The following is a 23,074-nucleotide window of genomic DNA, read 5'->3' on the forward strand; positions in this document are numbered from 1 at the left end:
GTTTGCATCTCCATAACATGTGTCAAAATTGTGACAGGAAATATGGTCAGAACAAGTTAAATGCAATACAGGACACCCTATTAATGGGTTAGAATTGTTAAATGGGTTTAATCTTAGATTCTAGAAGATTAAAAGTGTTTGTTATAAGGGTGTCACCATGGGTTCTTATGGGTTAAAAATATATCAACATATTTTTTATATCGATATATATCGCCCAACCCTAGTGCAGCTATTCTCAACCTTGGGGTCGGGACCCCAATTGGGGTCGCGAGATGATTTCTGGGGGTCGCCAAATCATTTTGGAAGTCAGCTCTGTCTCCACTGTGTTAAAGTGTTCATGTGTTAATGTGTTTTAGTCTTTTTGGTAATTTCATGTCTTTTTTTGGTCATTTTGTTTTTTTTTTGTCATTTTGTGTCTTTTTTGGGTCATTTTGTGTCTTTTTTGGTCATTTTGTGTCTTTTTTGGTCATTTTGTTTCCTTTTTTGGTCATTTTGTGTCTTTTCTTTGTCATTTTGTGTCTTTTTTAGTCATTTTGTCTTTTTTTTGGTCATTTTGTTTCTTTTCTGCGTCATTTTGTGTCTTCTTTTGGTCATCTTGTGTCTTTTTTTGTCATTTTGTGTCTTTTTTAGTCATTTTGTCTTTTTTTGGTCATTTTGTGTCTTTTTGTGGTCATTTGTTTGTTTTTTTGGGTGATCTGAACTGTGCGTGTGAGATTCTGTTCAGTGAGCGGGGGTTGCGGACAACATGCATGTTAAATTGGGGGTTGCGACTCAAAAAGGTTGAGAACTACTGCCCTAGTGGACATCACACCATGTCGAAGTGAACCGCACATACACACATGCTGTTACAGACACAGGAGTGGGCTGGATGCAGTGTGGACAGCAGAAGAAGAGGTGAAAGCTTTAATACGTCGTGCCTGTCGGTGTCAGATACCTTCACGGCTCTCGCTCATGTTATTAGAACTGGAAGAGGCACCGTGACTTAGCAACTTTGGTACATTCCCATTCCCGAGAGCAGGAGTATCGTTTGTCTGCACCTAAGCTCCTGTCATCTCACACAGCAACTCACCATCCCACTCAAACTGACAGTTTGATCAAAGGAGACAAAGAAATTGAAAAGGGCTTTCCCCTGGTGGCTGGGCTGTAACAACACGACAGCTAAATTAAATCACTTTTCTTTCTTACTCTCTGCCTGCCTGCCTGCCTGCTGCCTGCCAATGTGTTATCTCTCTCTCTCTTCCCTCCTCTGTTCCCCATCCCAATTCAAGTCCTAACCTTGTTAGCAGAAAATTGTCCAATTTGATTTGATCGGTATGCTGTCCTTGAGGCCTTGGCTAGATTAGCAATTGTGATAGCTCTGGTATTAGCATCATTGAATACAGGAGGAACATGTTTAATCTCCTTTTCTCCCATATGTTAACTTGGCTAATAGTGTTATAAGGGAACAAGCTGGCACTGACCTTGTACCTTGTAGCTTTAACCTAAGGGCCTTTTACAGAGATTCATTTTATGTAAATTAAAGCGGCTGCATTCAATACTTTAATCACTGGACCACAATAGATCACATAATCATATATAATGTGAACACAGTGGGTCATAGTGACAAAGCCAAACAGAATTAGCACCCAACTCTGAAGATTCTCTCAGCTCGATGAGGGTTCGTTTATTTTAACTCGCTGTCTTGGTTTGTTGGTTCGCTCTCACTGTTCACTGTACACAGCGGACTTCAAATACAACTCTGAGTCCTTCCACATCCAGAAGTACTCCGACGACACTGCTATTGTGGCGTGTATCAGGAATGGACAGAAATCTGAATATAGGGATCTGATAAAAGCCTTCAGTGACTGGAGTCACAAGAACAATTTCCTACTGAACACCTCAAAGAATAAGGAAATGATCATAGATTTCCGCAGGTTCAAGCCCCCCTTCAGCCAGTGAATACCTGTGGGGTGGACATGTAGGTGGTGCCACGTTATAAGTATCTAGGTGTATATCTGGATAATAAGTTGGACTGGTCCCTAAACGGAGATTAGACGCTCTCTACAAAAAGGCTGGCTGTGGCTGTGGCTCAGTTGGTAGAGCGGGTCTTCTTCTGATCGGAAGGTTGGTGGTTCGATCCCTGACCACGGCAGCCTACATGTCGAAGTAACCTTGAGCAAGATACTGAACCCCAAACTGCTCATCCGTGTGTGAATGAATTCCCAATGGTGGCAGGTGGCACCATTTAGGGTAGCCTCTGCCACCAGTATGAATGTATGGGTGAATGAGCGTAGAGTGTAGTGTAAAGCGCTTTGGATAAAAGCGCTATATAAGTACACCCCATTTACCCAAAAAGGGGCAGAGCCGCCTCTTTTTCTTCTTGAAGCTCAGATCTCTGGACATCTGTAGTAAGATGCTGCAGATGTTTTATCAGTCTGTGGTGGTAGTGTGTTGTTTTATGCTGCAGTCTGCTGGGGAGGCAGCATCACACAGAGATGATCAGACTGGTCTAAAGAGCTGGTTCTGTGGTTGGAGCCAGGTTGGACACACTGGAGGAGGTGGTGGAGAGATGACCTGTCAACATGTTGGAGGCCATCTTGAAATACCCGGATCATCCGCTACACAAAACCTTCATGGAGCAAAAAAACAGCAGTGGACGGCTCCTCTCTCAGATTCAAAACATCCTTCGCTCCTACAGCCATCAGGCTGTCAAACTCTAACAGAGCTAACAGACTAACTGAATTTACCCTTGGGGATAAATAAAGTAATTTTGTTTTGATTTGATTTTGATTGATTGATTCAGCAGGTCTTAAATGATACCTGCACAGCTCCTGGCGGCTGACAGATTTAGCGACTACTGGTTAACCTAGTGGCAGATCATAGCAGATGAAGAGCCAGATATTTCATTCAGCAGGTTGTTGTCGGCTAGCATCTTGTTAGGTAACGATTTTAGCTGGTGATATGATTGTTTGCTTGCCTGGGTAGCTGAGGGTGCTTTGGTTAGCATCATGATAGCAACATGCTTTTGAAGCTAGCTCCAATGAATGCTACTGTTGCCCCGTGTCTGCTGGATGTGTAAATAGGCAACTGTTTGCTATTAAGTTAACAATGTCAACTTAAGGGAAGATATTATGCCTGTGTTATGTTCTGTGTTGTGTCTGCTCTGCCCCCAAGTGGCCAAAAAAGCATTATCATTCCAGGTTGAAAGAAAAATAAATTAAATGTGTTATTGTATTCACAGAAATCAAACCCATGGATATGATTTATATGTCTGCAAACCTGATTCTGTGGATGGTTTGAAGGAGCAGACGCCATCCCCGAGACATTTTCAAATGCAATTTGGTACAAGCCCTTTGGGATATAGCTCAGCTCTTGTTCTAACCTCTCATATGAGCAGTTAAGATGGAGGGTGGGTAAGAGCCCGAAGTTACACAAGATGATGGAGGAAGAGAGTAGGGTGATAGCAGATGAGGGAGAGGCAGTTTAAAAGATTGATGGCGATGGGAAGGATGATGAAGAGTGATGAGTTCAAGAGGAGGGCTTCTGGTTTTTTTTTTCTTTGGGGGAAAAAGGCCTGCGGTGTCTTCAGGTGCAGAGTCTGTTAAAAAATACTACACACGAGGCTCTTCTGCAGATAAACACACATGCTCGACAAAACTGACAGTAAAATTTAAGTTCTCTCTCTCTCACTCACACACACACACACACACAGCAGTGCTCATTAGTTCAGCTAGCTAGCATAGCACACACTCTCAAAGTGCTTTGTGAAGCGACTGGCCAATTATCCGTGTGCAAAGCAAACCAGTGAACCTTCTTAGCTGGCCACCAATTACCGTTCAATCTGATACGGCCCACAGCAGATTTCCCCCCTGAGCTGTCACACACACACACACACACACACACACACACATGCAGAGAGAGAGAGAGAAAGAGAGAAACAGAGAGAGAGAAGCTAGAAATAAGTATGAGTGACTGACAGGAGCCACGGCCAATTTGGGCCAATTGGAGTCAAAGGAGCGTGTCATTAACCCCAACCTTGTGGTCAACCTTTAAACAAAGCCATGTTGGACACCTGCCCTTAAATTTGAATGAATGAGATTAGTTGAACTGAATGGACCAGGCCCTCTTAGCCCGTCCCTGTCCACTCATAAAGAAAAGACATGTTGCCTTTAAATTTTGAGTAATTACAGGAGCCTTTGGGCCAGACGGGGAGAGGAGCCGGGAGGGGCATATTTTGAGGAAACGTAACCTCGGGGGAATAAACAGCCCCTACCTCAGTATTCCCTCAGCTTCCTCTACTTCTTCAGCACACACAGGCTCTTGGGAACTGAAGTCCCAAATTATAGTCATTAATCTCCTTAAGGCACGTTCTGTGAACAAACATGTCTCATAAGCTGCGTGTGCACATTTGCTGTAATAACTGAAGATTTAAAAACAAACAATGTCTGTGATAATGTTGGGGGACTCTGTGGTGCAGAACTGCTACGAGGAAGGTTTTTTTTTTTTTAGGTTTTGAAGTGCAAGTGTTTGTTTTTGAGTGGTTAAGGGTGGCACAAAACCACACAATGGAGCTATGCAAGGTTACCAGTGTCTCTCCAGAGAGTGTTGGAATTGTTTAATTTGATAGTGGCTTGGCAGGCCGCGACCAGGGCGGTGTTTGCCTTCATGCTTATTGTTGTCGTTTGTGTGAAATCCAAGGCATCTTCTGGGAGTTTTGCCTGAGAGGAATGATGGCACATTGTCAAAGCGTGCTCCACCCTGAAAGCCCCGGAGGAATCGCTTATAGGATTCCTGTCTGAATGAGGATAGTAGTTACAGTGTGTGTGTTGTGTCTGGTTGAAATTGTCATAGTTCCAATTCAATCACATAAGAAAATGGATGAGGGAGTCATGGCTTTGTGGTTATGCTTTGTTGCTCTGCAGGGCTGAGGTGTTCTTATTTATTCATTTATTTAATAATATCTTAGTTGAAACACTGATTTCTTTGCCTGTGAATAACCCTGAACATCAGATGTATTTAATGGTTATGAAACCACCTCTGCCTGTTATAATAAGTGTCCTTCCAGGCATAATGGCTGTATTATAATCTTACTGTACATATTATTACAATTTAATTGTAAAAAGTGAGTTTCCAATGTCCTTTTTTATTATAAAGCAGGTGCTTTAGGTGCTATACAAATACTGTGAAAGTATCAAAAAGCTACTTTACAAAAATACTTACAAACATGTAAAATAATCATCAAAACACAACTCTTAATTGTGAAACATTAAAACCATTACAAGAAGATGGAGCCATTCATAGCCACTGCCAAAGCAGTACCATGTTATGTGTTATGCATCAATGCAAAAAATTATTTGTTATTATTGCAGTTTTAATATAGCGTTAAGTGTAGATGCTTTGGATTATTTAAGGAGTGGAGATGCAAAGAATTTTCCTTGGTGGGAAAATCCCACTGCTGATTTGCTCTTGCTCACAAATCTTGGTGTCAGCGTTAACTTGGAGGAGCTGAACGCAAACGTTTCTAGCAGAAACCCAAAATACAAGTATGACCCTGAAAATAAGCACAGGTCCCCTTTAAAGAGAGCATGTTGACGTGTAGTTATAAAACAGGTACTTCCTCAGTGCAGACTGTGGCACACTTAGAGACAATGTAAAACACCTACTGAATGTTCACTTGAGACATAGCAGTTAATTATGATGAATATGCTAATCATAGTACTCCAACTGCTACTTAGCAGTGTCGCCTAGCAACCTTGTTGTTTAGCTATCCCGATTATTGTTTAAAGAAAGAATAACATTTAATTATCATTAATTACTATGTTCATTATGCATTTGCTTTTCTTAACCCTTGAATATACTTATGGTTGCTCCCCATCATACAGTGACTAATAGTGCTGTTGGTGCAGCTTCTCATAGATTATCAAATAAATAACTGATTTGATTTGCCAATCAAACATGCACACAAACACTGATTATATTACTGATGAAGTAGCCATGCAATGTTGTGAGAATTAAATGTAATTAATGTCCAAGATGTATTTTCACTGGCATCGCTGTATGAACAAAGACATTGTTGTTTTTCTACCTCACAGGTAAAGCCAATGTTAACATCCAGTGGGATGAGGACTCTGCGGAGAGCTTTCCATCAAAACCAGTCAGAATAGCGTTTGTCCTGGTGGTCCACGGACGAGCATCTCGGCAGTTTCATCGCCTCTTCAAAGCCATCTACCATACGTCACACTACTACTACATACACGTTGATCAGGTGAGCCACAAAGAGCCGGCAAACATGATGTACTGTACCATAAAAGCTGCGCTACTGGTGACAGAAGTCATTGTAACATGTATGAGACAGACAATCACGCTCTCATTCACACCTACGGGCAATTTAGAATCACCAATTAAACCTAAGTGCATGTTTTTGGACTGTTGGAGGAAGCCAGAGAACCTGGAGAGAACCCACGCTGACACAGGGAGAACATGCAAACTCCACACAGAAGAACCACAGAGTCAAACCGGTGACCCTCTTGCTTTGAGGCGAGAGTGCTAACCACTACACCACGTGTAGCCCTAAATTAAATCAGAATGCATGAAATCCAGAATTCACAGTGTAAATTTACAAAAAGCAACAGTTTAGAAGTTGAACATAAAAATATTATCCTTCACAGTTTTTAATTGAAAATGATCAGATTCTTTTATTTTTGTTTGTATTGTATTGTTGTAATGTCCCAACTTTTTGGGAATCGGGGTTGAACAAGTCTTGCTAGGTTAAATGCTCCATCCACACATGCTGTCACAACATAGGAAAGCACATTGTTATGATTGCTAGATAAATGACAATGTTGTTCGGCTCATTTCTGTGCTATTGTAGCATGAATGCATGGTGAAATTAGCAAGCTAGCTAACTAGCCAGGTGTCCATTAGTTAGCTAAACTGTATCCCAAATTGGACACTGTTGGGCTAAAATTTCACTTTAACTACTAATATTAATGATCATGTTATGCTTCCAATTAATTAATGGTGTGAAACTAAAGGCGAAATACTTATCTTTCAAACCGTATATTGTTTTAATCGTGTATGTTAGCCTCGAGTTTACCAGAGTCGGCTAAAGGATGCTAACGCTGGTGAATTAGCCGTGCGCTAACTGTATCCCAAATCGGACACTTGGATCTCCTCGCTGTAAAACAATGGAGGCTGCTGAGTTTTCGGGGGAAATTGGATGTTTCTGATGAAGCCAAATAAATAACACCGTTACCAACCATCGTAATCAACACACCCGGACCGTACTTCTGTCCTTCACAATAAAATACAGTACAGTAAAAATGCAGATGTACTTTAAGATCGTCGCCTGAGTGTCACTAAGCGTTCTTACTGCTTTCTCTCATCAGAGTTACTTTCATATTGTAATTAGACATACAAATCTCCATGTACATAAATAAAATTTCACACGTAGATTGTTAAATATGTATAAAACGTGTATGAAAACACCGGAAAGAGCAGCATTGATGTGTCTAATTTGGGATACAGTAAAGAACTGTGCCCAATTTGGGATTCAGTCTCTATACCTCGCCTTTATGCTCGATTGAATACAGAAAATCCCTGTCGCGTCTGGGAGGAGAGAAGACGGCAGCTGCAGAGACGGACAGGTTGCTAGCAATTAACTAGAAAGCAACTAAGTAGAATGCATCATAGACATCGTATGGATGTGGCCATGGTTTTTAGCTAAACTGTATTTGAAAAACAAAAGACGACACCTGCAAATGCAAAGCTTAGTTAGAATATAACAGTTTCCTTAGTTATTCAACTACATTAAGTTATAAAATGTTTTCTCTTCGTATCAGACAGAATATTAATCAGTGTGTGATCATTTTACTTTCTTTCAGCGTTCTAATTACCTGCACAGGCAGGTGCACACCTTGGCTGCCCAGTATCCAAATGTGAGGGTGACACCGTGGCGCATGGCCACCATCTGGGGTGGTGCCAGTCTGCTGACCATGTATCTCCGCAGTATGGCTGACCTGCTGGCTATGAGGGACTGGAGCTGGGATTTCTTTATCAACCTCAGTGCTGCCGACTACCCCATCAGGTAACCCCATCTGGATCTGACAGCAGGGGGGTTCAGTAAAGGGTAGGAGGGGCGCCCTGATGGAATGGCGCTTCCTTCTATTTCTCCAACTATTGTCCTGTAAGGAAATAAAGTGAGGTGTAGGGGCAAGCGTCTACAGTAATATAGGGGACACAGGCAGTAAGCACAACAATAGTAGCTTGCTCTCAGCCAATATGGAAGAAATTCAATACACAGTGGTCTGGGCTCCTGCGGTTAACTGTGAGCTTTAAATAAAGAGTCACTCCAAACCAAACAGATCAATGAAGTAGAACCTCTGCTTTTCTCAAACACTATTCGTTCACACCTTCTCCTCCAAGTCCCTGCTTCCTTGCTTGCACTCCATTGAATGGGTTACATGGTGAACTGATTACAATTTAATTGCCCTGGGTCAATACCTATTGACTTTTTCAGGCCTGTTGTGTACTGTACGGTCCAAAAGTCATCTCTACACTCCAAAACATCCCTTCTAAGAGGCTGTAAAAGGTAATTAAAGCCACAAAGTCTACATGAACTGGACGTGAAGTCATGGAAATAGCTTATTGGAGGAGAAATTTGGCGACTTGTACTTTTTTTTATGTGAGTTTATAGTCCTTCTGGGAGTTCAGGGTCTGCTGGGTTTTTGATGTAGCTCTGCAGCAGCCAATTAAAACCTTCCTATTAAGGAGAGAGTTATCTCTTCTGCGCAGCCAGATGTCCACCAGTTGAGTTTAGACAAGCTGTAATGGCCACTGGGTAAAAGGAAGCTGGATCTGATGTCTCCACAGCTGGAGCCAAGATGCAGGAGTAACAGTGGATTTTGTTCACAGACGAGTTCAGTTTTATGGTGTGTAGTTTCTTCACCATATCGATGAAGGCTGCTGACACACTGTCTCTGTCTAATTGTGTATGTGCGTCTGTGTTTCTGCACCAGTGTGTGCACGCCTGAGCTTATGTCTTGCCGTGTGCATACTGCACTGTGTCTTAGCGCCTGTCTGTGCATTTTTATCCTGTCCGTGCGTCTGTCTGTCGGTCTGTCAGTGCACGATTAAAGGTATTTGCGAGTGCATGCACCGAGCCACTGTTTTCTTCCCGTCTTTTGCCTCCTCATTTGCATGAGGGTGATGTTGTTGAGAAAAGGGCTGACAGTGGAGGTTTTAAGCCCCATCTGTTGGGAAACGAAACGATTGATGGAGCGAAAGAGGGAGCCGAGAGGCAGAAATGACAGGGAGAGGCGAGGGAGCGAGAATAAGCACTCAGGGTAGGGGAACAAGAGGGAAACTGCATGTTTTGGGTCCATGCAGTAAGGAAATATGTAAATGGAACTCTTGTATCTTTGCTTAGCAAGTGCATTTGTAACCACAGCTTGGATTTGACCAAGTCTGCACACTGCATATTTACTGAGTTGAACTTGCAAATGTGGTCCTTTTAAGTGGCAGGCCTTGGTTCAGACCCCTGTGAGAGGCAGCTCCGTGCTACTCGAGTGTCCTCGAGCAAGAAACTGAAACCCATTCAGCTGTTTTGTCGCTGATAATCCTTTCTGATGTCTTTTTGGGAACAGAAACAGGCAGAAAGAGACATTCTCCCTCAGAAATAAACACCTCAGCATTATATTATCATTATGGACTTACTATGGCACTCTACAGCACAGAAAAACTTGTTGGAATAAGCAGATGCCTCAATCTTGCCGGAGTGTAAATGCAACTGAGCGTTAAGCTGCCAGTGTGCTTCATCAAAACAGCCATTCAGTTAGCAACTTCAATTCAGCCAGGGGGTCTGATCCCTGACCACAACAACTCAAAACTGGATCAGCAAACTTTCTGTTAGTGCCGTTAGCTCTGCCTCTGGCCACCAGCCCCTAGTGAACCCCGCGCTGTGGCTTAAACTGGCTGAATCACACTTGTTATAGTCGTCCATCTCTGGAGCTGCCATTGTCTCTCATCCTGCTTCCCTCGTACCTGTGTGCATACATGTGTCAAAAACAAGCTAAACATGGTCTACACTCGGAAAAATCATTGTACAGATGCTGGTGCCAAGAGTGAGAACTGAATTAGGTTAGAAAGCTTTTGGTTACTCCCCCCCTTTATCATGGAACAATCCGCAAAAATAATTGAAATTGTCTGAGTTGATCACAACTGGTGAATTTAAATCGATTCTAAAGGATTTCGAGACATACATACAGTCATACACTGCAAAAAAAGAAAAGTTGGGTGAACTGAAAAATTTCAAGGCAACAAACTTCGATAAAATTAAAAAAAGTAAAAAAAATTGGACAATTAAACTAAATATTTTAAGTTTTGTTTTTGAGTTTGCTCAACTCTGAATTCAGATTTTTGTCAACTCAACTGTAAGTTGTACTAACTTATAATTTTACATTGTAATAACTTTTAACCCTTACTTCTGCTAACTTCTGCAATGTGCTGAATTGGCACGATTGTAACGCTAGTTAGCCGCTAGCATTAGTTAGCCGCTAGCTTTCGCTAATGACCGAATTTCACAGCTTTCCCGCATTTCACAACAAAGAAATAAGAGCTATCAGAACTATTGTCCCTTGTTGTGAACCCCAACTTAAAGATATAAGTAACAACAACTCACAAACTTGTTTTTGAGCAGACAACTGGCTTCCTTTGTTGTGCTAACTTGTGCCCTAAATGTCAATAATTTATATTTCCAAGTTTTACCAACTTAAATCACTGTTTTAGGCCAAAAAATACAAGTTGGCTTTTTTGCAGTGTACATATATACATACATACATACATAAATACATACATACATACATACATACATACATACATACATACATACATACATACATACATAAATACATACATACATACATACGCGATCTAAAAACAATCTGGATGGGAGGAACCAAAGGTTTTGCTTAAAAGGAAAGTTTTTAGTCTGTCTCCCATGGTGCTGAGTCTTGTTCTGGGTGTGTGGAGGCGGTTTGAGTGGGTGGAGCGGAGGGAGCGTGTTGTGTTTTGTTGTATATTGCACATTATACCTTTAACCCATAAGAACCCATGGTGACACCCGTATAACAAACACTTTAAATCTTCTTAACTTGTTCTGACCATAATTCCTGAACAAATTAAAGTCACAAATTTGATATATGTTGTGGAGATGCAAAAGTCTCTGTAAGCAGAAAATGTGTCTAGTTTTTTTCTATTTTAAAATAAGAAATATCATATGCGTATATGTCACATCACAGATCTTTGACATTTAGGGGTAGTATTTTATTTTTTAAAAACATCATAATTGTGTTCTATGTGGTCCACTTATAGAACACATCCTTTAAGGATAACTGGGTTCTTATGTGTTAATGTAGCTTTAAGTCAAAGTATTTTTGGTCGGGGAAATTCCAAATGGCACTCGTTTTTCCGTTCTGTCCATACTGCGCAGGTGCTGGCACTAAATGGGGGCGCTCCCCTGCCCCGCGCTGCCCTGACTACTGCTGTTGTTATCAGTGGGACTGGAGACAAGCATTATTTCCCCTCTAATTCCCTGATAATGTCTGTCCTGCCGCATGGATGGCTCTCAAAGGCAAACCCAGAGCCCCTCACACCAGCAGAGGGGCTGTGTGTCCAGGGGGAGATATGCTTTGTGTGTGTGTGTGTGTGTGTGTGTGTGTGTGTGTGTCCAGAGAGGCCAGAGGATGAGTTACACGCTTGCTTTGTCAGAGTACAACCCTCTTTCCCAGCTTTTATCTACACAGTCTCCTTGCTTTTACCTCTTTTTTTTCCCTTTAAAGCCCCTTTCATAGACTTTACAGCAGCTTTTAAGAAGTCTGAGCTTTATGAGACTATGACTGGCTGCAGGCGTCGTGTCTTCTAATCTCTTTCACTTTGTCATCTCTGTCTCGAGGAAAAAGTTGTATTTCATATCTTAGCTTTGTTCCATAACTGAAAGGTGTCATTTCCTGTTGTGAGAAAAAAAAGCTTTTATAACCCATTAAAACTAAGCCAACTTGCTTGAAATGACATTTTAAAAACTTGCTGAAAAACTATCAGTATTAAATTGAGTTACAGAACTTTTTTCTAGGTTTTTCCAGGACAAAGATGAATGTATGGTTCATTTCCAGTGTTGGCAACTATTCTCCCAATGAGGTAGTAAGCACAAGCTCCAAATGACGCTAAAAGTCATTTGCACATTCATGACATCACTGCGCATCAGTTTAGTGTTTGTGTCGGCTGGTGTTAAAATCTCCTTTACAACCACTACCCATTTGAAGGTGTTACTTTCACTTAATGGTCGAAGGAGCAGGTGTAAAACGCTGGATAAACAAATTTATTTCCTATAAATTCTTAAAGGTAAATGTCCAGCAACTCTTCATCTAACACCTGACTGTGGCCATTTCTGCTTGTAGCTCTAATACTCCTCTCGCAGACTTTTCTGTACTGTTTATTTTTAGACGATCAACTGTTTTAGGTGGCGCATTTGTAGCCATGAGGTGGAGAACACTATTTTATTTTGAAAAGACAGAAAGTGTTTACCTCGGTGTGGGGTTTCCCCTAACAGTTCTGCTGTTACCATTTCTTATTTAGGAAGATATTGTACAGCCCGAGGTCTTTGTCACAAGTTTTCAAGTGTTACCAACTCCTCCTGAGTGTTTTATGTAAATTTTCAATAGTCTCACTCAGTTTCCCTGTGTAATAAGTCTTATTAGTCAATGAAATGCGACCACAATTTTGAGTTAGCATTGATACGCTAATGGCTACTCTTGTAGCTGTAACAAGCAGCGCCGCTAGCATCAGTTAGCCACTAGCATCAGTTAGCCGCTAGCATCAGTTAGCCGCTAGCGTTCGCTAATGACCGAAATTCACCGATTTCCTGCATTTCACAACAAAGAAATAAGAGTTAGCAGAACTATTGTCCCTTGTTTTGAACCCCAACTTAAAGATATAAGTAACAACAACTCACCAACTTGTTTTTGAGCAGACAACTGGCTTCCTTTGTTGTGCTATAACTTACATTATTGCCATAAATGTCAATAATTTATATTTCCAAGTTTTACCAACTTAAATCACTGTTTTAGGCCAAAAAATACAAGTTGGCTTTTTTGCAGTGTACAAACAGCAAATCTAAACTGTTAAACCACAGAGATTCAGCTACAAATGTCCTGAAAGCTTCAAAACATCTCTTGCCACTTGCACAGACTTGAGTCGAGTCTTGAAGTTGCAACACACCTTGTCTGAGGGGGAAGTACCGTGCTGTTGGCAGAGGAGCAGCAGAATGTGATTACTCTAAGCAGCATGCATGGGCATAAATTACAACCTCACTTTTTCCCTGATGATCCCAATTAATTGCTAAATTTGTTGCTAGCTGCCCTCTAGAAATTAAGACGATAAGAGGTCTGAAAAGTTGCTTAATCTGTCTGATTATACCTGGATTCACACTCTGTCTGAAACATTACATTTTGGTGCACGTCTCCTGATAAAAGCCTAGTCTGCTCTGATTGGTCAGTGTTTTTGGGTCTTCTGCATCTGTAACTGCAGCTGGAAAAGGTCTGTAACGGAGTATGGTGGCACATTTTCCTGTGAAAAATCACCAATAAAGCTTTAAAACTAAGTGAGGAGAATAAGCAAGGACAATACAGTACAATACATCTTTCTGTTCACAGTTACTTTTTTTTTCCTTGGATTTTTGGATGTATTTACTGCATGATCAGACTAGTTTCATTGGATTGTACCATTTTCCTCAATTGACCTTTATGTGTACATTGGTGTTATCAGACCATTGCTGAATAAATGTTAACAAAACAGAAGAAGGGCTTAGTTTTAGGGTTGAAAAGATTTGGAAGAGTCACAACTTCAGTGCAAAAGTAAAATAAAAAAAAATTAAATTAACAAACAGTTTGCATTATTCACTTTAGCTCTTTGGCTTTTGAGAGTTTTCCCATAAATATAAACAAATGCCTTGTATATGTCCTGCTGTTGTTAAAGCCAGAGGAGGTTATGTGAAGAAAGCAAAGTCTAAGCAAGAAAAAAACAAAAAACAGAAAAATTATAGTTTACATGTGTTCTGATAAGTGTCTCTTTATATAACAGTAATTTAATAATAATTATTTTAGTGCTAAGTATACCAACAAAACTATGATCTTTTTTTGTACAAATTTAAGTTGCTTCCAAACTTTTTCTATTTTGGGAGCAATAATGACTTTCTTAAAAACCAGTCTGGATTCTTTGGATTTTTGGCTGTGTTTACTACATGATCATACCATTCCATTGAATTGAACCATTTTCCTCAATTTAAATATTAACTGTGTACATATCTCTGATAAAAGAAACAAGAGTACAGATTTATACATTAAAAGTCTAAGCAATAAAAACCCAAAGACCTGATAATTAGAGTAAAAATGTGTTCTAATAAGTGACTCTTTATATAATAATCATGTTTATTTTGTTGCAAAGTATAGCAATGATGATCTTTCTTTGTACAAATTTGATTTTGCTTCCAAACTTTTGGCCTGTAGTGTAGAAATCCGTCAGGAGTTGACGTCAGCTTAAACCATCAGTAGAAAAAACAGTCGGAAAGAGATCGCTGAGTTAGTCTGAAACATGAGGTGTTTGCTCTTCGGGATTAGTTTTACATATGGGTTATACATTATTTGAAACCGCATTCAATATGAACATCCAACATTGAAACACTATACAGTACAGGCCAAAAGTTTGGACACACACCTCATTCAATGCGTTTTTCTTTATTTTCATGACTATTTACATTGTAGATTCTCACTGAAGGCATCAAAACTATGAATGAACACATATGGAATTATGTACTTAACAAAAAAAGTGTGAAATAACTGAAAACATGTCTTGTATTTTAGATTCCTCAAAGTAGCCACCCTTTGCTTACTAGAATATAAGACATGTTTTCAGTGATTTCACACTTTTTTGTTAAGTACATAATTCCACATGTGTTCATTAATAGTTTTGATGAATCACAATATCAATAGTCATGAAAATAAAGGAAACACATTGAATGAGAAGGCGTGTCCAAACTTTTGGCCTGTACTGTATATTTGACAGAAACTATAAGGAGAAGCATATAGGTCCACTTTAGAGTCCTTGTTATAAAAAGGCACCTTGTTAATTCAACAGTAAGTGAAAAAGTGGCATAACAATGAAGCTTAATTGGCTATGATATTAAAAAATGTTCACATTTTGGAGGTACACCGAGGGGCTGAAACTCACAGCAGTGTGTGTGTGTGTGTGTGTGTGTGTGTGTGTGTGTGTGTGTGTGTGTGTGTGTGTGTTACAGTAATGTGTGTGTGTGAATACCACTGTGAGACAGAGCAGCCACAGGGCTGACAGTAAGCAAACTAGACCCAGTGGACGGGGTGACCACTCAGGTGGCAAATCTGGAGCTTGACATGAATTCCCTTCGCTCTGTGTGTGTGTGTGTGTGTGTGTGTGTGTGTGTGTGGCTGCGTGCCTACAAGCATTTGCGTGTCTCTGTGCATGTACATTGCATTGTCGGTGTGCATACTAGCAGATACACGGCGTTTATGCTCGTGTGTGTGTGTGTGGGAAGTAGAGACAGAGAAGACTGCATGTGTCTGTGCAGCACATCATCAGTTAGGCTTTATGGCTCAGGACCTCCTAAGATAAGCCCCCCAGGCTGTGAAATTGCTCCTTGAAGAGAAAATGACATTAATATGCGCTTGTCCCTCCCCCCAATGATCCTTGAGCTTTTTACCAGGGCCTCGCTGCTCTTTTAGAAAGGCAAGCCAAGCCATCATGAAAAGCTCCACCACAGATGAAATGTTAGAGCCATTGACTGTGGCATAGCCTGCAGAGCAAAGCTTTTAGCCTGTCTGGCCTGTGTATGAGGGAGCAGACTGCTCTATAATATAAGAGCAGCATGAAGTCATTTATCAAAATCATGGATAGCACAATCTTTTGTATAATCCTAAATAGTTTTAAAGGCGTGAAGGGACTGAGGGGCTGACACTGAGAGCAGCCGAGGTCTTTAATTGTGACTTAAAGCCCAAAATCTGAAGTTTTTCTCCTTAATGCCAAAGGCGCCCTTCACTCAAGTGTGTTTTCTTCATTGTTACTTCACTCGGATGTTTGAGCTTCACTGTGCAGAATAATGTATGTGCTGAGTCTGTTTTCACATTCACCTGCTGGAGGAGGAAAGTTACTTTGAGCTCACCTTAAAGCTCAGTTCCAGCTCCAGTCTGTATGCAGCAGCTCAGCTCTGTTTTCTCAACAGTGTGCTCCCGTATATCGTTTTCTTCATGATTGTGTTTGTTTATGACGTATCACAAATATGTTTAAAATCAAAGTGTGGGAGGAAGTCGGGGTGGATTGATGGGTTAAATAATTCATGAAAGACTAATTTTTTTTACTTACATAACTTAAGTTACATAACAAATGTACACTGTAAAAAAAAAAATCTGTTTAATTTACGGTAAAATACCGGCAGCTGTGGTTGCCAGAACATCACCGTAAAAAATACAGTGAGCGTATGTAAATGTAAATATCAGCAAAAACTGTAATTTATACAGAATAATCCCATTACTTTTAGGATAATTGTGTCATCATGGTATTTCTCCATTAACTTTACGTGAAAAATGTATAGTTTTACAGCAAAACTGTGTGTTTTCTACAGTTTATGGCGGTAGAATTTAAAGTTTTGTACTATTCTTTGATTTACAGTAATTAAAAGTATCTACTACGGTGATGTACAATGTTTAATTTTACGACCTATTTCTGATTCAATTTGATTGTTTTTACTGTAACTTCTACAAACATTTTTTACAGTGTACTTATATAAAGTGTATGATTCAACTTTTCACAAGTTAGGGTTAATATAAGCATGTCATGAGTGTGTCTCTCTGACTTTTATTTCAGCAGCAGCTTATAAATACTGCATAGACAAATGGTAAATAATATGTAAAAGTAAGTTACTACATAATTAATAAAAATATATTCTTTATGCAGTAAGCTTAACCTGCTCCATTGTGTTTCCTAAAGCCTAAATCCTAAAGCTTTGACTTAAATTTGGCAGCTGCTACAAATACAGGTTTCACCCCCTAAGTTTTTCTTTACTATTTAATTGTGTTGTGTTTAATCTTATTTAATTTTTAGATCTGCATTCAGCTCAGTCAGTGTGTGCACTTACATGCACAGTTTAATCGAGCTATGGTTAAAATTTGATTGGACTTCTGTCCTTGTCCCAGTTTACATGCAACTGAGAAAACTGACGGGAACGTGTCCTCCTCCTCAACACTAGGTGGCGGTATGCGTTGTTTCGGGTTAATATGGCGCCCTTTCCGGTTGACCTATTAAGGCAATAATTTGTTTTTTTCAAGTGTCATGTAAACGTACTGATTGATACGCTCTCTCTTCATCTGTTTATTAGACAACAAATGAGACAAGATTTAGCTAACTAGCACACTCTGCTTTCTTGCTTCAGCGTGGTTTTTTTTAGATGGATATGATGTCATGCTACTCATAGATTACCACAATAAAAGCAGTAGCTTCCTACATATTCACATAGACTAAATCAAGCATTTGCATTTGAAATATATATATTTGTAAAGATAACTGAACCATTAGGACAGGGACACAGGATGAGAACTTGAGACATTTTTATTTCACTGTGTTTTAGAGGAGCTTTTTTTTATAGCAACCACTAACAGATGGATTCATTTGCATAATCCTCCTCCAAAACCCGCACTGTACCTTAACATGTACTGTATTGTGAAATCAGTGTTCCAGCTAGCTTTCCCCATATGTTTCTCAGTCAAGAGTGAGACATTTTCTTCTATTTCAGAACCAACAACCAGCTGGTGGCCTTCCTGTCCAAGTACAGAGACATGAACTTCATCAAGTCCCACGGCAGGGACAACGCCAGGTGAGATGCACATTTCTCAAACTTAATTTTAATCTCCTCCCAACACTCCCAACCTTTCTCTTACTCTGTGACTAGCTCTCTGTTTGTCTCTCTTACTCACACGCAGCAGCACCTAAGCACACACACAGCGCACTCCTGCCAGCACGGCGTGGTCACTGAATCATAATACAATTAGCTCCCATCTGTGGCTTCATTAATTAACCTTCTTGGTGGGGTGAGCTAGTGAGGTCGCTGCCAGGATGCCCTTTTCTGCTGCAGCCACCCTGCCTCCCTCTACTTACTGCCTCATCACACCCCCACGAAAAACCAGTCATCACCCGACACTGTGGGCAAAAATACTGCCGAAACACATGAAAACATATTAAAAAAAACCCAGCCAGCATGAATGCATGAGTCAGCGTGACTCAGCAGTACCTTTTTCTATTTGCAGTCACAGTATTTTATTCAGTGCTGTTTGATGAGACTGAAGCTGTTTTTGTTCCTGATTTATTTCAGTTTGAACAACAATAATGATCTCAGTAATCCAGTGATATATGTATATGTGTGGATGGCTGGAACTAATTGAAAAAAAAAATGCATAAATGCATTTCTAAAATGTCATCTGCCAATGTTTGTTCAGGTAGCAGAGGGAGCAGTCTGACCTGCTTCACCTGAATTTGACTCCCTCCATCATACATACATTTTAAAAATATGAGTATTTAAATAAAATCAAATAGATTTATATGCTTAAAGATTAACTCCACCCTGATTCATTTCTGTGAGTGTACTGCTAAGTATACCAACGAAACTATGATCTTTTTTTGTACAAATTTAAGTTGCTTCCAAACTTTTTCTATTTTGGGAGCAATAATGACTTTCTTAAAAAACAGTCTGGATTCTTTGGATTTTTGGCTGTGTTTACTACATGATCATACTTTAGTTCCATTGAATTGAACCATTTTCCTCAATTTAAATATTAACTGTGTTCATATCTCTGATATTTTATTCAGTGCTGTTTGATGAGACTGAAGCTGTTTTTGTTCCTGATTTATTTCAGTTTGAACAACAATAATGATCTCAGTAATCCAGTGATATATGTATATGTGTGGATGGCTGGAACTAATTGAGAAAAAAAAAATGCATAAATGCATTTCTAAAATGTCATCTGCAAATGTTTGTGTGCCTGTGAGCCACAAGGTCAATACATCAGCAGTGTTTGTCAGTGTTCAGGTAGCAGAGGGAGCAGTCTGACCTGCTTCACCTGAATTTGACTCCCTCCATCTAACACTCAATACGTTCACAGGAGTAACACCATCCATTATGTATGCAGGGTGTCAGTCTTTGTTGCTGATAAAAGTGTGTAGTGACAAGAACCAACGGCACATTTCTCAAGTCTCCTAAGGCCAAGGAGACGAGAGACGAGTTCTGTTAAAGAAAAGTAATGTTGGATATACAACTATCGTAAAGCTACGCTGATATTGTTTCAAATGATAAATCTATAATCTCTTTAGCCACTTTTTGTAGCACTTGAGTTCCATCTACCTAAGCAACAGCCTTCTGGTATGAAAAGTGAAGCCAACGCGGAAGTACCTTAAACCTGCATTATATCTAATGGCCAGCAGGGGGGGACTCTAATTGGTTGCATTAGAAGTCAGATTTGTATAGAACTCTATGAGAAATTGACCCTACTTCTTACTTGATTTAGTCTAACATTTCTCTCAGGAGCTTATGTAATTTTTTTTTGATACAGCACGTTGTTCATTTTGTAACCTATGGTTATTTATTATTCCTATTTAGAATAAAATAGACAAAAGCTGGGTTTCAGTGATTATGATGACGCGCGAAGGTGGCGCGATTTCAAATGGAGGACAGGATGTAAACATCGGTAGCCTTAACATGGAGGAAACCATAGTCCACACGGTAGCCCGCTAATGTTAGCACACTAACGTTAGTGTGCTAGCTCGCCCCTATCAATCACATTGCTGTTAAACAAATCAAATAAATGAATGATCCACGTTTTAGTTGGTCTCTCTCAACGGCACAGAGTTGGTCTTGGTCTTGGTGGGTCGCTAACGACTGCTCGCTAGCACGCTATTGATCGCCTGCTATCGTTAGCACGCTAGCTTGCCCGTATTACATTACATTACATTACATGTCATTTAGCAGACGCTTTTGTCCAAAGCGACTTACAATAAGTGCATTTAACCTGAAGGTACTAGACATAGACCACAGGAATCAAGTAAGTACATAACTTTAAGAGCGAACTGTCATCGCTACAGGAATGCTATATGTTAAAGAAGAAAAGAAGAGAAAAGAAGAAGAGCATTTTTTTTAATCACATCACATTGCAGTTAAACAAATGAATGATTCACATTTCAGTTCGTATCTTTTAACGGCACCAGTGGGTCTTGTTGGTCAGATAATCCTGCCACCAGCCCCTGACCAAGCAGTTCGCTGTTCGTGGTTCTGCGGAACCAGTTTTCCCGGCCTGGAGCAATTGGGCACCTGCCCGAAAAAGGCTTGGTAAATTTGGTACATTTGGTATTCTAAAAAAAACGATTTTCCTTCTCTCTGTTTGAACGGTTGGAGCAGCTGTAAACTGGCATTTTCTAAGGCAGCAGATCCAGCAAATTCATTTCCTGCCCTCCATCTGAATTTAGCGCTCTCGTGATTCAGCAATGTGACGTCACATGAAAGCAACCTATACAGCAAGATATACTTTAGGGCTGGCCTACGGTCACTGTGTCTGAAATTGCATACTAACATATTATTAATTCATTCATAATGCATAGTATATGGATTTTGTGTATATTAGAAATGTCTGGATGTCAATGTGTTCACAATGTGTTTTCAGTTCATCAAAGTCACATTTTGGTGTCTTGTTCAGCATTCTGTTGTACTAAAAGACGCCCACATGTGGTCACTTGTACTTCCAAAAAAACAAAATGGTGATGTCCACAATGACAGACTTGAGGCTTCAAAGTTGTAGTCCACAAACCATAAGTTGATGTGGCTACATGGTAACTGTATGGTGGCTACATCAAATCTTGTCTTTTTTTAGCTCATCTCTTCTCCTTTTTCTTTTTTTTTAACCAATTTTACCAGAGAACATTTTGTAAGGAGAAGATTTTCTCCCTGATTTTAGTGGACACACTCAAATGTTGTGTTTCCTACTGAAGTCAACAAGGGCCTCTTGTGACAAACACAGCTCGAAAATCTAAAATACAAATGAGCTGCTGATTATACACAAGTGTCCCTCTAAATGTAAAACAAGTACTACAGCGTGTTTCATGTAAATAGTGTTTTAAAGACTGATTTTCACCTGCATGTTAATAATAGTTTGTTTTGTGTCATGTAAATTCACAAAATTAATTACTCAGCACTTACTTATACTTTTGTATATTTCAATATATTCAGTAGTCAGTGCAGTGGCGGTTCTACACAGGGGCCTTATATATATATATATATATATATATATATATATATACATATATATAATTCTCACTGTACTGCACTTTCAAAATAAAAGCACAAAAATTAGAAATGTCATTGTTAATAAATAAGTGTTATTGTTGGTGAGTCTGCCTCATTGTTTCAATCAATGTATTGGTGTCTTCCAAATATACTTAAATGAGATTTTTCAATAAGCCAAAATAAAGGTTTTGAATGCTGAAATATAATCTTTGCTGTTTTTTAATGTGCCCCTCTGATTAAACACTGGCCCCCACAGTAAAACTGGTCTAGAACCGCCACTGAGTCAGTGGTGTAACCATATCTTTGTGTGCGGTCACCAGGTTTATCCGTAAGCAGGGTCTGGATCGTCTGTTCTTTGAGTGCGACACCCACATGTGGAGGCTGGGGGACCGTAAAATCCCAGAAGGCATCTCGGTGGACGGCGGCTCCGACTGGTTCCTTCTCAACCGAATGTTCATCGAATACGTCATCAACTCCAAGGACGACCTGGTCACCAACATGAAGCGCTTCTATGCCTACACTCTGCTGCCAGCCGAGGTAACACAATCCCTCACCGATTGCATTTTAACCCTCTATGGTACGCATTATGATGCCAGTTAGGAAGAAATGTTTGGAGTCTTAAAATAGACTAAATAAACATAAAACATTTTATTATTTTTTTTTTAAGTTTTTGGGTTTTGATGCCCATAGGCAACATTGTAATGGTGCACAAGTGAAAAAGAAAGTTTTTAAAATCAATTTTAACATCATTTATTTAATAAACATGTGTAAAAGATACAGTAGCTTCAACAGGGTACAATACATAACATTTTAAATTTAAATAACATTATAAAACAAAATAACAAAATGGCAAAGCTGTTTCCTTTGGAAACCGCTGCAAAATAGGGTTTCAATATGGCCTCCTGGAGGTTATGTGACAAATTAAAGCATTGCTATTGGTTCCCTATACTCTTCCCTCTTTTTTTAAAGTATCACATCACTCAAAAACATGCATTGTAGAAATCTGACAGGCCAAAAATGGGTATGTTGCCTGAGGGCAACACCGTACCATAGAAGGTTAAATTATTATTTTACTTGTAATAAAACAATTTTTATCGTAGTGTCAATAGCACCAGGTATCATTTGGATCCCTGTTCCGATTCTGCTTATCACTTCTTTGAGGGGTGAGATCAAAACAGGTCATAAGCATATTTCACAAAGAAAAAAGCATATTAGACCTTTGAAGTACAACATATGGACCCCCCTTCTAATGCACAACATGGGTCAAAATGACCCGCATTCATTTCCCATGTTATTTAATGCTGCTTTGTGTTTCTTTGCGCTATCTTTTTAAATACATTTATTTTATGATTGAATAGTCCAAGTATTCTCTGAATGTCTTCTTTTTTTTATCACAACAGATCATTATATCCATTTTTCCTTTCATACTTTATGAAGAAAAATTGTTTTTGTATTATTACATCAGTTTTACACACATGGGTAAAAAATGACTCATTCATCCAAATTTGATTTAAAGTGAAATGACCTAATACTATAATAATAGTAATTTGTTTCAAATAGTTACTTGAGCAGTAAGAGGGGCTAAACAAAACACTCATATATTTAATATATTTAACATGTTTGTGTATCATTTTGTCACACATAGTGTGTATCTGGAAGGTTTTCACAGCACTTCACTTTTTCCACATGTGG

The 23,074-nt window shown here is 39.6% G+C and overlaps 1 protein-coding gene across 1 annotated transcript in view; it reads left to right on the top strand.

Moving 5' to 3' along the window:
- The window catches only part of LOC131989124 (xylosyltransferase 1-like), a 130,455-nt gene that overhangs the window by 68,766 nt on the left and 38,615 nt on the right, over positions 1-23,074 (top strand). Inside the window, exons 3-6 of the mRNA XM_059354351.1 lie at positions 6,072-6,244; positions 7,863-8,065; positions 17,849-17,929; positions 21,703-21,919. Of these exons, the coding sequence (XP_059210334.1) occupies positions 6,072-6,244; positions 7,863-8,065; positions 17,849-17,929; positions 21,703-21,919 (674 nt within the window). The remainder of the gene's footprint in view (positions 1-6,071; positions 6,245-7,862; positions 8,066-17,848; positions 17,930-21,702; positions 21,920-23,074) is intronic.

This window comes from Centropristis striata, chromosome 1 (genome assembly GCF_030273125.1).
Source record: "Centropristis striata isolate RG_2023a ecotype Rhode Island chromosome 1, C.striata_1.0, whole genome shotgun sequence".
Lineage (NCBI taxonomy): Eukaryota > Metazoa > Chordata > Actinopteri > Perciformes > Serranidae > Centropristis > Centropristis striata.